This window comes from Lontra canadensis, unplaced genomic scaffold, assembly GCF_010015895.1.
Source record: "Lontra canadensis isolate GAN:19392208 unplaced genomic scaffold, GSC_riverotter_1.0 scaffold88, whole genome shotgun sequence".
NCBI classification, from domain to species: Eukaryota; Metazoa; Chordata; class Mammalia; order Carnivora; family Mustelidae; genus Lontra; species Lontra canadensis.
In genome coordinates this window covers 7,296,481-7,313,140 of record NW_022631082.1, presented here as the reverse complement: position 1 = coordinate 7,313,140, position 16,660 = coordinate 7,296,481, and the positions used below count along the sequence as shown (strand labels likewise).

General features: G+C 53.5%; 2 protein-coding genes across 4 annotated transcripts; both read right to left on the bottom strand.

Moving 5' to 3' along the window:
* Positions 1-6,375: 6,375 nt before the first annotated feature.
* On the bottom strand, positions 6,376-9,338 carry CUNH19orf53 (chromosome unknown C19orf53 homolog). 2 transcript variants are annotated; one of them, XM_032835869.1, is made up of 3 exons: positions 9,195-9,326; positions 9,062-9,117; positions 6,376-6,822 (listed from the first exon to the last, which is right to left on the bottom strand). In XM_032835869.1, the coding sequence occupies exons 1-3, from the start codon at positions 9,289-9,291 to the stop codon at positions 6,679-6,681; spliced, it is 297 nt and encodes a 98-aa protein (XP_032691760.1). In that variant the 5' UTR covers positions 9,292-9,326; the 3' UTR covers positions 6,376-6,678. The 2 variants fall into 2 exon arrangements, with proteins under 2 accessions (XP_032691760.1, XP_032691759.1); XM_032835868.1 differs by lacking the exon at positions 6,376-6,822 and adding an exon at positions 8,719-9,030 and having other exon boundaries at positions 9,195-9,338.
* Positions 9,339-10,881: 1,543 nt separating this feature from the next.
* Positions 10,882-15,626, bottom strand: MRI1 (methylthioribose-1-phosphate isomerase 1). Of its 2 annotated transcripts, XR_004380104.1 has the most exons (7): positions 15,458-15,626; positions 15,143-15,381; positions 14,147-14,322; positions 12,872-13,048; positions 12,568-12,792; positions 11,788-11,860; positions 11,005-11,116 (listed from the first exon to the last, which is right to left on the bottom strand). XR_004380104.1 is itself a non-coding variant. In XM_032835866.1 (6 exons), the coding sequence occupies exons 1-6, from the start codon at positions 15,587-15,589 to the stop codon at positions 10,989-10,991; spliced, it is 1,077 nt and encodes a 358-aa protein (XP_032691757.1). In that variant the 5' UTR covers positions 15,590-15,626; the 3' UTR covers positions 10,882-10,988. The 2 variants fall into 2 exon arrangements, 1 of the variants encoding a protein (XP_032691757.1); XM_032835866.1 differs by lacking the exon at positions 11,788-11,860 and having other exon boundaries at positions 10,882-11,116.
* Positions 15,627-16,660: the final 1,034 nt, after the last annotated feature.

The following is a 16,660-nucleotide window of genomic DNA, read 5'->3' as shown; positions in this document are numbered from 1 at the left end:
GCCGGCCGGGTGATGCGGCCCCTTTAAGACTCTTCACAACAATGAAGCTGCCTCAGTCGCCGCTTTATCCTCCTCCGTCGTCCCGCCCCCGCCGCCTGTCCCCATTGGCCCCCCCCTCGGCCTCCGTGGCTCTCTTCCGCTATTGGCTGCACCGCCAGACACGTCCTCAAGTTCTTGCTGTTCATTCGTTAGATGTACTGCTTGTCCTTTCGAGGAAGCCCAATCAGAACGCTCATAGGGCTGTGCTGTCAATCATGGGGCGCCGGCGGCCAATCATAGTGGGAGGGCCCCCCGCGGCTCCGGCCTTATGCGGAGTTTCGGGGCGGGCCCTCGGTTCATTCACAACATTCCTCTCCCGCCCCCCTCCGGCTGGACAGCGCGCCCGGGGCAGCTGGGGCTGCGCCCACACACGGCTTTGTTTACTGAGGGTCGCTTCCGGGCTCCGCAAGGGGACAATCAACACGACTCGGCCGGGGAGCGAGACTGAGCGGCGGGATTCCAAGGCAGCCTCCCAGCCCCTCCTCCCTCTGGGCTGTGCGAGGCGAGAAACTCTCTCAGCCTCTCTGGGCGCGGAGTCAAATTTTGATATTTGTGGGATTGGGGTGGGTGGGTGGAGGGGATCACAGGCCCCTCGGTTGAGCTCTTGGGGGCCACAGACCTGTTCTCTAGAAATAGAGCCCAACCCATGCCCCAAGCTAAGAACCCTCAATCCATTCTGTGCCCTGAATATTAAATTGAGTCATATGAAATGGCTGATTTTCGACCTACTAAGACGGCAGTTTCAAAAGGTTCAACTAATACTTATCACATCCGATCGTCCAGGCCACCCTCTCTTGCCGGAAGCCGCCCGTGGTCTTGATAGCCAGCCCCGCCCCGCGGCCCACGCCATCCTTCGTCTCCCCCTGTCCTTAGAAAACCCTACATTTACCCTTCGCCATACTTTTCTCCGCGATCGCTACATTTCTTTACCTAGTTCAGCACTTGCTTGATTTCTGTCTCTTCCCTCTCCACCGAGACCCCCAGTGGCAGGAGTAAGTGTAATTGGTGCATTGCTACGCCGCCAGCACCCGAACAGCCCCGGGCATACAGCAGTGACTCCATGTGAATTTACCTACTGAACCAACTCATAATCTGCTCCATTCCGCTGAAACGTCTACGAAGCTGAACAACCCAGGTTGGTCCTTAAGTGTGGCCTGATCGCTGCCCCCAGTATACCCACCGTTTATGGAAACTCTGGCTTTTTCCCTCCAGGAATTTCCAGCCGCACTTTGTGGCCGGTCCCCAGCTCCCCATTCGGGAAACTCCCTCCAACCTGTGCTGTCCAGGAGGGTCACCACTGACCACAGGTGGCCTCTAAGTCCTCGAAATGGGGCTGGGCCGAATTGGGTTATGCTATAAATGGAATTTTCAAGGACTAAGTAGGCAAAAAAAAAAAAAAAAAGTAAAATAGCTCATTAAGCATTTTTTATATTGAAAACAATTTTTATATTGATTACATATCAAAAAGAATATTTTAGGTAAGTTTGGGTAAATAAAATACATTATTCAAATTAATTCCACCTGTTTCCTTTTATGTTTTATATTTTATGTGGTATCAGGACATTTAAAGCTGTATATATGACTTGCATTGTAACTTCTATTGGACAGCAGCAGTCTTGAGGCACAGCCTGCCACACAGCCTGCCACAGTGACAGCGACAGAAAGGACGCGGATAATGGCAATGGCGTCTGACTGCTTCGGTGGTGCCCTCGCTGCTCCCGGGTGTTACTGCGATTCAGCCTTCCACCAGTGCTGCAAAGTGGAGAGCGCGGGCTCCATTCAGCAGATGAGGAAACTGAGGCTTGGAGGGGGAAGTGCTTGCTTGAAGTCCCCCAGACCAGGAAGCCCTAGACTTACTGCCCTGTGCCTTTCTTACAAAGGATTGGCAGCAAAGATGGACTGATAGGGAAGGCGTCACTGGGGTGTGGGGAGAGGTATGGAGGACTTCAGCAAAGCCCCATGTGAGCTGCTCCCTTCGCAAACAGGGCCCTGGGGCTGCCCTTACCAGCAGTCCTCTTCAGCATCTGGTGCGTGGCTATATCAGCTAAGCCTGGGTCCCGGTGTTAAATCAGAGAAGTCACTGGAGGCTGCTCTGGTCTGTTGTCTACTCTAGGAGGAACCAGGACTGGGCTTTCACTGAGTGAGGATGTTTATCGTCTAACAATAGATGCTAACGTTGTCAACATCCCCATCTCTGGGATGAAAAAAACAGGCCCAGAAATGTCAGGTGACATGCCCGAGGCCCCCAGCAGGGGAAAGATAGGGCCAGCATTCAAGCCCTGTGGGTGGGCTGGTTCTGTCACATTGGCTAGGGATCAAACGCACAGAGTTTGGGAAGCCCCAACGTTCTGCTCCATTTTCCTGATTTTATGGATGAGGGGAGTGAGGCCCAGAGAAGGTCAGAAAGTTGCCCAAGGCCACACAGTGATCTCCAGAGAATATATGAGGTCAGAAAGGGTCCTGGGAGTCTCTTGGCTAGATCTCCTCCTAGCAACGCTTTTAGTTAGGAGAGATTGGGAGCAGGGTTCCAGCCATCCACATGTCCTGCCTTCGCCATGCAGCCAGGGAGCTTGGGCTGCAGGAAGATGGAAGGCACGTTTACCCCGCCCGACCTCTGTGAGCTCACTGTCTAGGCATCCACAGCTCCGGATCCCAAACCCACATGTCCTTGAGACGCATGGGAAATGGGGTGGCCCTGGAGACTCAGTTGGAGGGGAAAAGCAGCCCCCTGGCAGCTTTGTGGCCATCCCACCCTAACTTTCCAGGGTTCCAGTCTTTGGCCAGCCCCCCGCACAACCCGTGCCCTTGCTGACTCAGGCAGGAAACCAGCCCGGGCAGTTTCGCTTCCTGGTTCTGATGCAGCCCCTCTGGCCTGCCCAACTGGCAAGATTTACTTCTTTCGTTTCTTTTCTTCCCTTTTGGAACACAGGTTCATGGGCTAAGCGTCAGGGCCTCATTGGGAGAAGTGGGCATTCAGGCGGAGGGGGATGGTGGACACAGGAGAGGAAAGGCTGAAAAAGCCACATCTAGTGACTTCTCTGGCTCTGTGGGGAGGGCCAGTGTGACAGGCAAGAGAGGACACGCTGAGTGACTAGTCTTGCTCTCCACTCTCTGGACAAAGGCAGCTCTCACAGCCCTCAGGCTCCAGAAGTCTCCACACTGAGGAAGGGGTGTTAGGATCCCCATTTTACAGATGGGCAAACAGAAGTTCAGAGAGGTGACAGGACTTACTGAAGATCACACAGCCAGGAAGGGGCCGAAACTGGTACTGCACTCAAGGTATAGGTATTTTCCAGAGTCTGGGGCTCTTGGTTTCAGCACCAGTGCTGGGCTTCTGTGGACAGGGGGAAGGAACAAGCATAGAGGGAAAAGTCATGCAGGGCAGTGAGGCTATTTGGGGAGGCCGAGGGAGTGGGGAGAAGGGGGAACAAGTGGGTTGACATTCCAGACCTCATATGTGTTGCACCTGAATGCCCTTCCTTGCCCCTGGGGTCCTCCTCAAAAGGGCTGGCATTGTCCGGAGGGTCAGAGGGACAAAGGGAGGTGGTTTACAGGAGTCCCTGGCCCACCTGGGCACCCCTGGCCTTGGTGGGTTTGGCCTGGTTTCCATGTGCCTCCTGGTGGCCCAGGGAGGGGCCAGAAGACAGTTGGAGCTCACCGTGTCCCAGTGCTCACTCTTCTGAGATTCCAGATAAAGGTTAACAAATAATTTCCAGAAGAGGGAATAATCATGATTCTCATAGGCACATAAAGATGGACACAGGTTAACATTTTTATTAAACTCATGTGGGAATGAGGCAGATGTTATACGGCTCAAAGACAGTCTGGAGAGCAGGCACTTCATATTATCAGACTTTGCGCAAATAAACGTGCAGATGGGGGCAAACTGTTTTTTCTGTAGTGGAGGAGGGTTGTCAACGAAACCTCTGCTGGCCGGGATGGAATTTGCATGTCTACAGATAAGTGGTTTTATATTGCTATCAGTTGCTTACAATTTACAGAACTAAGAGTTCAAAGACAATGCTATGAATCAGCTAACCCGGAAGGGTGTGTTGTATAGAGACGATGCACTGAATAATCAGAACTGATTCATTGAAATGCAAAATCTTCCTCGCAAAAAAAAAAAAAAAGGGGAAATAATTCATGACTTCCTTCATTCAATGAACACCTGTTCATTAAGCACCTCCTGCACCGTCCTAGGTGTTGGGGACACAGCAGTGGACAAAGACCCAGAGAAAAGCCTAGAGCCATGTGGAGTGACCACTGCTGGGGGTGGAGGTGCGGGAGGGCAGAGGAAGGGTCTCTGAGGGGACATCCGGGAGGGGAAGGGAACCACTGCAGGAGGCAAGACAGAAGAAGCGGGGGGGTTTGCAGGGGGCAGCCTTGGCTGGCTTTCCCAGTTTTCTGTTTTCCCCACTAGGATGTCAGTCCTCAGCTCTCCCTTGCTGAGGCTGGCACAGAACAGGTGTACAATCAATCTGCTCCGTGGGCAGAGGGGGTCCATCTCGAAAGGCAGAAGCCACTCACTGCCTGCTTAGGGGAGATGCCGCTGCGCTGTGGGCAGATGGCACAAGCATTGGGGTTGCCTGAGTGGGGCTAAAGGAAGTGTGCGGGTGTGCAGGTCACACGCCTGAACGCAGCCCTGCCCTCCAGTCCTGCAGCTCCTTTCCTCCAAGCCCACCCCCGCTGAAACCTGAGCATTGGGTCCGGGGAAACTCCAGGACAGTCTTTCCATCAGTTTGGGCACAGCTGCTGCAAGTTCTGGTATTTCAAAATGTAAATCCGTATTTTTTGTGTGAAATTGCTCACTGTATGTATAAAACCAACCTTTTTTTTTTTTTTTGACAGAGAGATCACAAGCAGGCACAAAGAGAGGGGGAAGCAGGCTCCCTGCTGAGCAGAGAGCCCGATATGGGGCCAATCCCAGGACCCTGAGATCATGACCTGAGCCGAAGGCAGAGGCTCAGTGGGGAGCCTGCTTCTCCCTCTCTTACTCTGTCAAATAAATAAATAAAAATCTTAAAAAAAAAAAAAAAAAAAACAACCCAAAACCCAAAACATGACTCTAGTACCCATTAGCAATTGCATCAATCATGGACACCCCCCGCCCTGCCCCAGTCAGGGTCTGCTCTCTGTTGATTTGCCTGGACATTTCACATCAATGGAATCCTACAGCCAATGGCCTTTTGTGGCTGACTTTTCATTCAGCACATCTTTGGGGGACATCCATGTTGTAGCACGTTGGAGCTTCCTACCTCTTTACCGCGGAAGCATAGTCCCAGTGCAGACACGCATGCTACCCGCCCCCTGTGTTTTTGAGGGCTACCTGGGTTGCTCCTAGTTTTAGGTGACCGTGACTGACACTGCTGTGAACATGCACGTACCAGCTGTTGGCCAAGTCCCTGCTCTCAACCCTTCTGGGCATGTGCCTTGGAGTGGAACAGCCGGGGCAGGCGGTAATTCTAGGTGAAGCGCTTTCCACAGTGGTTATCCCTGACCTTGTAGAAAAATGTTGGTAGTTCAGAAGTCATTGACCACCACCATGTGGGACCAGAAAAGCTGTCTGCGGTGGGTTCGCTGGCCAGGGGCCAGTCACTCCCAGGCACCGCCACCTCCCCCAAGGCAGCGGCTCAGTGTCACCCTGACTGTGGCCTAATTCTTGAGCCGTGACCCACTCCCACACCCCAGCAGGGGTCGGGGCAGGAAGGCTGTCAGCTTCTTGGCTAATCTCAGGCACATTCCAGTCCGGCAAACCACCACCAAGCAATGATGGAGGGGCCTAGGAGAAGCAGGACAGAATCTTGGTCTGGAAGAGACAGCAGCTGGTCAGCAGGGAGCGGGGAACCTGCTGGTGGCTGTGCAAATCTCTGCTCTGTACTGTCGATGACACGACCTAACCAGGGCATCACAAGGGCTGAGGTGGCGTGGAAAACACTTGAACAGTGCCTGGACCACTGGTGGTACTACATGAACACAAGCTGTTAGGGCTTTCAAGATCAAGGGGGCCCCGAGCGGTTCCCAGGTACATTCTGGTTAGACTGGCACTGAGTCCCTACCAGGTGGCTTCAGCATCTGTCCTATGGACGGGAGAGTGGCTCCCTAAGACGCCTGGCTTATCTCAGGTAGAGGTGGTGACCCAGGCATGCCTGCTGATGGTGTGCAGGCAAGTGAGGAGGTTGGTGGGGTCACCCAGGATGGGAGGGGCGAAGGTGCAGAAGCCCACTGGTCCCTCCCTGGGCACATGGCTGGTCTCTGGTGGGAACTGATGGGACTCACCTAACTGGGGCACCTGGTCCCCAGCCCCAGCACTGGCCCACTCCCAGGAGCACGGGAACGCAGGAGGAATCACAAGTTTATTGCTCTGGGTTAAACCAGTGGATATAAGACCAGAGGAGGGGGATGCAGGAAGTTGGTGAACATTTCCTTTCCTTCTGCAGCCCCTGGCACCCTGGGAAGCTGACCAGTCCACTCCAGGTCTGCTGATCACCTGCTCACGGGCTAGACCCCAAATGAAACTTGAGGTACATGTGACCCAAGGCTCCGGGGAACCCAGCTCCTCCTTGCAGTGCCACCTGTGGGGTCACCTGCATAGGGCTGAGCATGGAGGCTGTGTCGATGGCCTCCAATGGGCTGGTGTCCTTAGGAAGGTGTCTTGGTGGAGGAGGAAGAGGCTGCCTCCTTCTTGGCAGGGGCCTTTACCAGTGCCAGCCTCTTGGGCAGGCTGCTGTAGGCTTTCATTACCACGTCGTGTTCAATCTTCTTCCGGATCCCAACCTCCAGGTCCTGAGGGGGGGAACCACAGGGCACTGAGACTGGGACCTGAGGTGGAGGGAGGGGAGCACCTAACCTGCCATGCTCTCTCTGCTGAGAATGCACAGGGGGCTGGATGAGCAACTCCCCCCGAAACAGTATCCGAGGATCTGGGGTTTAAGTCCTGCTTCTGCCCTGCACTCTTTGGGGGCGTTACACAGAAAAAATCCTGTTCTTGTCTCTGGACCTCAGCTTCTAAACCTCCACTCAGCCCCATTTTACAGATGGAGATACAGGTTCCTGTAGTGAGGAGGCACTTGCCCAGACCTCCCCAAACAGGTGAGGGATGGGAGATTGGAACATGCCCAGAGCCTTTGGTCTCATGCTTCCAGGCAGCAGTCCCTGCCGGCCCATGTCATCTCTGCCTGGCAGATGGCGGACTGGGGCTCTGAGACACAAAGATGGGAACAAGCAAAGGCACAGGGGTTTGGGTCCAAAAGTGGTAGTTTGATCATATCTCCCAAACCTCCCTGTCCTGCCTATGAGTTCCCACGACTATGACCACCATGACTGTCACATAACTGGGTGCGGGACAAACCACAGCAAACAAATAAGACAGAAAAATCTCTCCCCTCTGGAAACTGGCACGCAGTGTGTGTGAGACGACATAAATGCCCATGATTCGCTAGGGTAAAGTGAAGGTAAGCGCTGCCAGCCAAGAAAGAACACAGGATAATGAGTGAGGGGTGCCATGTTACAGGGGACAGCTGCTCAAAAGCAGTGCCTGCAGTCAGACTAGACTGAGAAAGGGAGCCATGTGGATTTCTGGGAGAAGAATCTGGGCAGAGGAAACAGCTGGTGCCAAAGTGCTGAGGTGGGATAAGAACTGTTAAGGGACCAGTGAGCAAGGGAAGAGTGGGAGGAGGGCAGGGAGGTGACAAGGGCAGATCATGCAGGGCCTTGTGGGCCATGGAGAGGATTTGGGCTTTTCTTGAGGTGGGAGACATTGAAGGCTCTGAGAAGAGGACCAGGGGGCACCTGGGTGGCTCAGTTGGTTGAGAAGAGGACCAGACTTGGGTGCTCACTGGCGCCCTCTGGCAGCTGTGGGAGGAGGCAGGGGCTCAGGGAGGATGTCACGGGTAGTAGTTGATGAGGTGGGACCAGATAGGCGGTAAATGGGTGGATTCTAGATTAATACCAAACACAAAAAGGATGAGATTATACACAGAGATCAGAGAAAGAGAGAATCATGGATGATCTCGAAGGACAGAATCTTCCTGAATCAAGACTGTGTCAGGGTCATGTCAGGGAAGGAGAGGGATCAGAGCTTCGTTTTGAAGATGCTGAGTTTGAGATGCCTGTGAGACAGCCCGCCTCTCTCAGCCAAATGGAGGTAAGCAGATCGCTGGGTACCCAGGTCTCAGAAAACCGAGGCTCTGGGAGAAACTTAAGAATTTGCTCAAGATTACATATTAGGTAGTGTGGAGTACAATTTGAACTCAAATCTGACTCCAGTAAAACCAGTTTCAAATCTCCTTAAACTTCTTTATAAACTCAACCCTACCCACCTATGTAAAGAAGCTGCATGTAAACACAACCACAAAAATATCAACCAACGCAGGTAATGTTCATTTGTGTCCTGTGCTGTTCTCGGCGCTTTACAAGTGCCCCATGGCATTAAATTCTTACAACTGTGGGAGAAAGGTGTTATTACTATGACCATTTTACAGGTTAAGAGACTCAGGGTGAAGAAATACTAGCTGTTGGGGCGCCTGGGTGGCTCAGTCATTGGGCGTCTGCCTTCTGCGCGGGTCATGATCCCGGGGTCCTGGGATCCAGCCCCACATCGGGCTCCCTGCTCAGCGGGAGGCCTGCTTCTCCCTCTCTCCCCCTGCTTGTGTTCTTCCCTCTTTCGCTGTCTGTCAAATAAATAAATAAAATCTTAAAAACAAAAATAAATACTAGCTGTTAATAGGGCTTCCACCACACGCAGCACTGCCTTTCTGCAAAGCTGGGGTTTCGACTTTGCCACGCCACCTCCCGTCCGGACTTCTTGTAAACAACGATAACAGCGACAGCAGCTAACGTGCGTATAGACTTTCTGCGGGCCTTGCTCCTCTGAGGCCCGCTGAATGTGGTATGTGATGTTCCTGTACCCATGACACAGGGGTCAAAACTGAGACTCGGAGACCTGAGTTCTCCAGGCTCCTCCACCGGGTGCAGGTACCGGCCTCCAGGGTCCTTCCCTGGCCGCTCGCGCACCCCCACTCACCTTCTTGAGCTTTTGCTGCTGCACGATGCGCGCCTTCTTCGGGGCGATCACACGACCTGAGAAGAGACGCAGTCGCGTAAGGTTGGGGAGCCCTAGGCCCTCCTCGCCCCCCAGACCCCTGACAGCTCCTCACCACCCTTCCTCGGGCCCCGGTTGCGCTCGGAGGCCGCTGCCGCTGCTTTGCTCTTCGTCGGCTTCCGTGCCTGGAACTTGCGCTGTCCCTGCGCCATGATATAGGATGCGCCGGAAAAGGCGGGCTGTACGCAAGCGCAGCCGGAGGCGCAGGGCACGATGGGATACAGTGGGGACGCGGGGCGAAAAGGCTCACAGGACACAACGTGGCAAAGCATTGAAGGGATAAGCGCTCACAGGAGCCGATAACGCAAACCTTCCCCAAAACTTCCAAGTCAAGGTTATAATATTAATATAACATTTACGAAGAACTCGTTTGTTTTGTAAAGGGTAGTTTTATGCCCTTCGTACACAAAATTTACTCTCGGACTAGGGTGAGGCGACTGAGGCAGTCACTGGTGCATACTTTAAGCGTGCTTAAAATTCAGTAATTGATATAGTATTCTCAACATTTAAAAATAAAATTTTAGGGGATGTCTGGTGGCTCAGTCAGTTAAGCCGCTGCCTTCGACTCAGGTCATGATCCCAGGGTCCTGGAATCGAGTCTCGCATCCAGCTCCTTGCTTGGCGGGGAGCCTACGTCTCTCTGCCTCTGCCTGCTTGTGCGCTCTCCACAAATAAATAAATAAAATAAAATCTAAAAAAAAAAAAAGAAAAAAAGAAAAGAAAAGAAAAAAAAATTTTAGGAGTGCCCGGGTGGCTCAGGTCACCATCGGGATGGCGCCCCATGTCTGGCTCCCTACTCAGCAGGGAATCTGCTTCTCCCTCTCCCACTCTGCCTGTGTTCCCTCTGTGTATCTCTGTCAAATAAATTTAAAAAATCTTTAAAAAAATAAAATCTTTGGGGCACCCAGGTGGCTCAGTGGGTTAAAGCCTCTGCCTTCGGCTCAGGTCATCATCTCAGGGTCCTGGGATGGAGCCCCGCATCAGGCTCTCTGCTCAGCAAGGAGCCTGCTTCCTCCTCTCTCTCTGCCTACTTGTGATCTGTTTGTCAAATAAATAAATAAAATCTTAAAAAAAAAAAGATAAAAATTAAAAAAAAATCTTAAAGAAAAATACAATTTTAGGGGTGCGTGGCTGCCTCAGTGGAGCACGTGCCTCTTGATCTTGGGGTTGTCAGTTCGAGTCACAATTTTGGGTGTAGAGATTACTTAAAAAAAAAATTAGTATTAAAAAAATAGAATCAGAGGTACCTGAGTGGCTAGTTGGTTAAGCATACAACTCTTGATTTCAGCTCAGGTCATGATCTCAGGGTCTGAGATCTAGACCCCCATGCTGACCATGGATTCTGCTTCTCTCCCTCTCTCTCTGTCCCCACCCCCACTTGTGCTTTCACTCTTCTTCTCTAGAAAAAATAAAATAAAAAATATTTCACGAAGCTATTATTTATCTTGATTACTGGGCTTTTTAATGTCCCCTTTAAAATTCCATACCCCAAGCACTGCCCTAGTTCTGGCCCTGAAGCAACCTAAGAGGGCAGTGCAGTAGTGTCCCCATTTTATAAATGAGAATACCAAGGCATGGAGAGGTGAAGTGACCTGGCCATGATCACACTGTAGAGAAAGCGGCTGAGGCAGGTTTTGAACTTGGGCAGGCTGGATCCAGTTACAGTGCTCTTAAGAGTGATGCAAAGGCCCTATGTGCTCTCCCTGCTCTAGGAAGAAGGGTGGTTGTGGGAGGAAGGTCAGTTTAGGGGCAAGCCATTCAATAAGTTTATTATAAAACCTAAGGGAATGGGGGCAGGATATGGAGAGTGAGATTGATTGCTTCTGGGGTCCATCTAGGGTCCCTACCCTCAGGAGACAGTGGTACTTAGGGCCGCCCGGAGCTCCTCAGGAGTGAAGACCCCCAGCTCTGTGATGATGCCACCGGTGATGAGCTCGTTGGGGGTGACATCGAAGGCAGGATTCCAAACCCCAATGCCTGCAGGAGAACGGGGAGGCAAGAAGGCAGCTATGTGGCTGTGTGAGAAGTTCTCAAGCTCTTGTGACCGGTCTCCTCCATGGTGGTTCATGAGTTGGGGAATTCTTGAGAATCTGGGATGGCTCACTCTCTAACTGCATGAAGGCATTACATGGGGCTTTAGCCCCTACTATCCAGTTCAGACCCTGCTCCCCACCATTCCTGGGCTGTCACTGTCCAAGAAGGCTTGGAACGCTTAGAGACATCTATCCCACTTTTGCCAGCTCCAAGGGTCTTTGTAAGAAGCTCTAAGAACCCACCTCAGAGCCTTTGCACAAGCAGTCCCCTTTGCCTCTAGTAGGGATGTGACTCACGGTTTCATTTCCTTCAGGTCTTTGCTCAAATGTCCCCTTCCCAGAGAGGACTTCTTCAATCACGGTCTAAATCTCCCCACATGGACACTTCCCATGCCCGTCCTCACTTTGTTTATTTCTCCTACGCTCATACCCACTTCTAACATACACGGCGGTTTTGTTATCTGTTTGTCTAACCCTAACCCTAACCCTCACTGGATTGTCAGCTCTGCGAGTGCAGAGACATTTCCATCTTTTTCACTCCCGTATCCCCAGTGCCCTAGCACAGCTCCGAGCATTGGCCAGGTACTCAAAAATATTTGCTGGGTGAGTACCAACCTTCTACACAAGAGGCTGCAAACTGGTGGCCTGTTTTCTCTGCTCACAGTGATTTTGGCCAGTGCTCATATGCCTCCAGTAAAGCAGGGGCACCAAAAACAAAATAAAGGAAAAAAATTTATAGAATTAATATATCTACAAAACAACAGAATGTTAGGACTTCCCTCCGCTTAGTTGTATACTGTGATTTTTACCGTGGCTCCATACTTGGGAGTCGGGTGGCAGCCCCACGGTATTTTCAGCGCTTGAGGATCTTAACTGGTCCTTTTTATAAAAGTATATTCGGTCATAACTGTTACTATCTACTGAGTGCTAAGCAAGGGTCAGGCACTGTCCTCCACGTCACGTGGATGAACTCACTGACCGCCCCTGGCTTTGTGAGCTGGATGGTGGTAAAAGCTCATCTTACAGATGTGAACACTGAGGCCCTGGGGGATGACAGAAGTCAGGCATCTTGCGCGTGGCAGGCGGGTGGCATGGGGAAGCTGAGAACATCAGTGTCTCTCCGTAGGCACTAGATGAGACAGTATTCTTACTTCTTCTTCAAGGGAGGAAGCCCAGATGGACAACTTGCCCTCAGTCTCCTAACTCATTAGTTTTACACTCTGACCTTGAATCTGACCTTCAAGATGTTTCTGTTCTAAGAAATGGCAGGAAAGAGAGCTTTATGCCCCAGAAGGCTGATTGTACCCTAGATCCACCAGACCCCGTGAAGGGGCCACAGTGCCTAAGGGGAGGTGCCCAGGTGCTGTGTGACCCCCCTATAAGGGGACAGCTTACCGGGGGCTGCAATCCTGACCCCATTGACATCAGTCAGCTCCTGCCCCGGGCGCTCCTCAATGACGATCTCCCTGCCCGACTCCAGATGGAGGTCACACGAGGAGCTGGGGGCAGCCACGTAGAAGGGGATGCCGTGGTGTTTGGCAGCGATGGCCAGCTGGTAGGTGCCCACCTTGTTGGCGGTGTCACCGTTGGCAACCACCCGGTCGGCTCCCACGACGACAGCTAGGGAGCAAGATGCTGGGAGTCATAACCTGGCCTGGGGACACCTGGAGCCCTGCCCACTGGCACCGCGCCTACCAACCTGACACGCCCCGGTGGGCCATGGCTGCTGCTGCCATGCTGTCGGCAATGAGGGTGGCGGGGATCTGTTCGTACACCAGCTCGAAGGCAGTCAGCCGGGCTCCCTGGTTGTAGGGCCGCGTCTCTGTGCAGAAGGCATGATCCAGACGGCCCAGGGTATGCAGTGAGCGGATCACACCTGTGGGGCCCGGCCCACCAGGACATCAGGATGAGAACGGAGAGCGACACACGGGTGGGGTGGCTCGTTGTTTAGAAGCACAGCACAGGGGCACCTGGGATCAGGTTGTGATCTCAGGGTCGTGGGATCAAGCCCTGTGTTGATTCTCTCTCCCTCTGCCTCCCTGCTGTCTCTCTCTCAGAATAAATAAATAAAATCTCCGCATGGTTCGCCAAAGGCTCACCAGGCACAGTCGCATCCCCAGGCGCCTGCAGTAGCTGTTCCCTTTGCCAAGTACGTGGGTGCTCAGAGAACATCTCGGTGAGGCCTTCCCTGATACCTCGGTCTCCCACAGCAAACCCCACACCTCTTACCCCTTCCTGGCTCTTTCTCTTTAGTACTTATCACCTCTGAACATAGTACACACATTTATTGACTGGTTGTGTTTGTTTCTCCTACTTTCCTATTCCTCGGGGCAGAGATTTTGTCTACTGTGTCCACTGGTGGGTCCCTGGTGCCCAGAACTGTGCCTGGCACACAGTAGGTGCTTACTAAGTGCTGAATGAATAGAGGAATGCATATCTGCAGGAATGGTGGGGCACCCTGGTTCTTCACTGATGTTTGTTGAGTGAATAAATCAGTGTCTTGCCATCAAGGCCTCAGTCCCCAGGCACAAAGGCAGGGCTATCCCAATCTTTCTTTTGGGGGGCCCCTCCCTTCTCAGCCCTTGCATCCTCCCATTCTCTAGGCACACGGCTTGGCTGGACGGATTGATCCTAGAAAGGCAAATGACCCCATCAAAGCCCCTGAGATACGAGGAGCCTTTTCTGCACTGTCAGCATAAAGAGCCTTGGCTTTTCATGATCTGAATCCCAGCAACCTTCCTGCTGACCTGTGGAGCATAAGAATGATGCCGCCCTGGAGGGCAGAATTTAGGAACAGGGACAGATGGATCCTGATGCCACTATTTGACCCCTGGACCCAGCCATACCTGAAGCTAAGGCCCTAAGCACCTGTATACAAGAGTAAATTCACATCCTTTTGCGGGTAAAGTGGTTAGGGTTTCTTTCTCTAGTATCCAAAAAGGGCCCATCCCCACTCCCATGGACGCCCACTCACCCAGAGCTGTGCCATAGCCAGCAGTGGCCAGTGCGCCAGTGTTACAGTGGGTCAGCACAGTCACCTTGCCACCCCCAGGAGCTGCCCGCTCCAGGAGATGGCGGGCTCCTAGGTCCCCGATGCTCCGATTGTCCTTGAGGTCTTTCTCCAGCATGTCCTCGGCACAGCGGATCACTCTGGGGCCGACAAGGGGCTCTCAGCACAAGCCACCAGGCCTTGGGGCCCAGGTAAGCCCCTCCTCCCTGGCCAATGCTACTGTGCAGGAGCCCTCTTGCTTAAAGCCTCTCCAGGCTATGTCCAGGCTATGGGGCCTACACTCTTCTGCCGTTGTCACCTGTCACACCATTTGCCCACCACACAATACATCTATCTCATGTGTGTGGGACAGCACAGCAATGAACAGGATAAAAATCTCTGCCCCTGTGGAGCTCACAGTAGGGTGGGCAAGTCAGGCGGTGAACAGTTAATGAAGTGAAGGAGAAGGCAGGAGAATCAGGGGACCGAGCAGGGGCGGTGAGCTGTGTTACATGAGGGGTTGGGGAAGACAAATCAGAAACCTGATGGAGTTGGCTCTGTGGATAGCCAGCCTGCAGAGACAGCACATGCAAAGACCCTGAGACAGGAGTAAGCTTGGTGGGGTCAAGGAACACGAAGGTAATCACTTAGCTTGAGCAGAGCAGAGTGGAAAAACAAAAGGGCAGGGAAGAGATCAGAACTGGAAACAAAATTCCTCAAAAGGAGAAACCAGGAGAATGAAATGGCTCTGAAAAGGACCTTTAAGGCAGAAGGGGCTGGGCGTGTTCTGGTGAGGCAGAGTCAAGGGATTGAAAGCAAAGATCTTGGGACCCAGCCACCTGGGGTGGACTCTTGGTCCTGCTTGTGTGGCCCTGGACTGATGTGCCGTGCCTCAGTTTCCCTAATGTAAAACGGGTCGGTCTCGAAGAAATGAGTTAATAGCCTCTACGCAGAGCAGCGCCTGCCACAGGTTCCCCCTACCTCTCCCGGACCGCCTCCTCCGTGGCGCCCTCGCGTTCAGCCTCCAGGGCTGCGGTCTCGACCAGGAGGCGGGCAGCACGGGCCATGTTGACGGCGGTGGGCCGGGCGGTGACCAGGAAGCCCAGGGCGTCGCGCACGAAAGCCACCAGCGCGGCGAGTCCCGGTCCCCCCGCGCCCGCCTGCAGCTCCACGGCGAGGCTGAGGCAGCCCACGAGCGCGATGGCCGGGGCGCCGCGCACCTGGAGGGGGGATCCTGGCGTCAAGCGGGGTCGCCACCTCCCACTCCGGCCCCGCAGCTCCGCCGCATGGCCCCACCTTCATGGCGCGGATGGCCTCCCAGGCCTGGCGCACCGAGCCCACTGCCTCGTAGCGGCTGTGCTGGGGCAGGAGCAGCTGGTCGAGGATCTCTAGAGAGCCCCGAGAGTAGCGAATCGCCTCCAGGGACATGGTATCACCCCCTCGCTCACGGTCGCTCAAGAATCAGTGAGGGCGAACCGCGCACGCGAGACGAGCCTGGAAGAAGAGGGGGCGGGGCGCCCCCAAGGATGCGCATGCGCACAGCAAATCCACAGGACCCTCCGTCCACGTGACTAATCCCTCCCTACTTTCCCGGAGTCTGGGGAGGTCCTGAAAAGCACAGATGGCACCTTTCACGGGGCAACTCCTGGATTTTGGGCCCTGCGTTCAGCCAGCCAGAATCATAGCATGATCCCCCAAGTCACCCTTAGGCGCCTGACTTCGGCCAGAGCGAGCGCTGAAGGTGGTCTCAAGTATAGAAAGGCCCGAATTGGGGGATTCCAAGGACTAAGGGTTGCCCTGGACTACTGTTGCCCTGAAACCTCCCATCCCAGCAGGGAGCAAAGGCTGGTGGGCTGGGGACAGCCACTGGGGCCACCATCTCCCCTGAGGGACAAGGCCAATAAGAATCTGGCCAGAACCTCAGCCCTGAGAGGGCAGTGTGTCTGGTATCCCACTGTATCCCCAGGGCCTAGGTTAGTGGCCAGCACACTGTAAATAGCCCATCAATTTTTGTTAAATGATCTTCCCTTTCCATGGTTTGGGAGGAGGTGGCAGACTGGGAGGATGGCCTGCTGTTTCTGAGCGGTTTTCTGCTCAGTTTACCAAATACCTTCAAAAGATGCATTATGGAGCACCCAGGTGGCTCAGCTGGTTAAGCCACTGCCTTCGACTCAGGTCATGATCCTGGAGTCCTGGGAACGAGTCCCATATCCGGCTCCCAGCTCCATGGGGAGTCTGCTTCTCCCCCTGACCTTCCATCTCATGCTCTCTCAATTTCTCTCTCAAATAAACAAATAAAATCTTAAAAAAGAAAAAAAAAAAGATGCATCATGGTAGGGAAGTGGGGGAGGTTTTTCAGGACCTTCCAAGGCATCCCCACAGGCTGGGGATAACAGAAACCCCACACCTGCATACTCCAGGCCCAGCTGCTTCAGGCACCCCCTGTGTTCCCAGCCCTGGCCTTCCCTGTGTGATTCCCACAGCCTGGTTCCCTTTCCA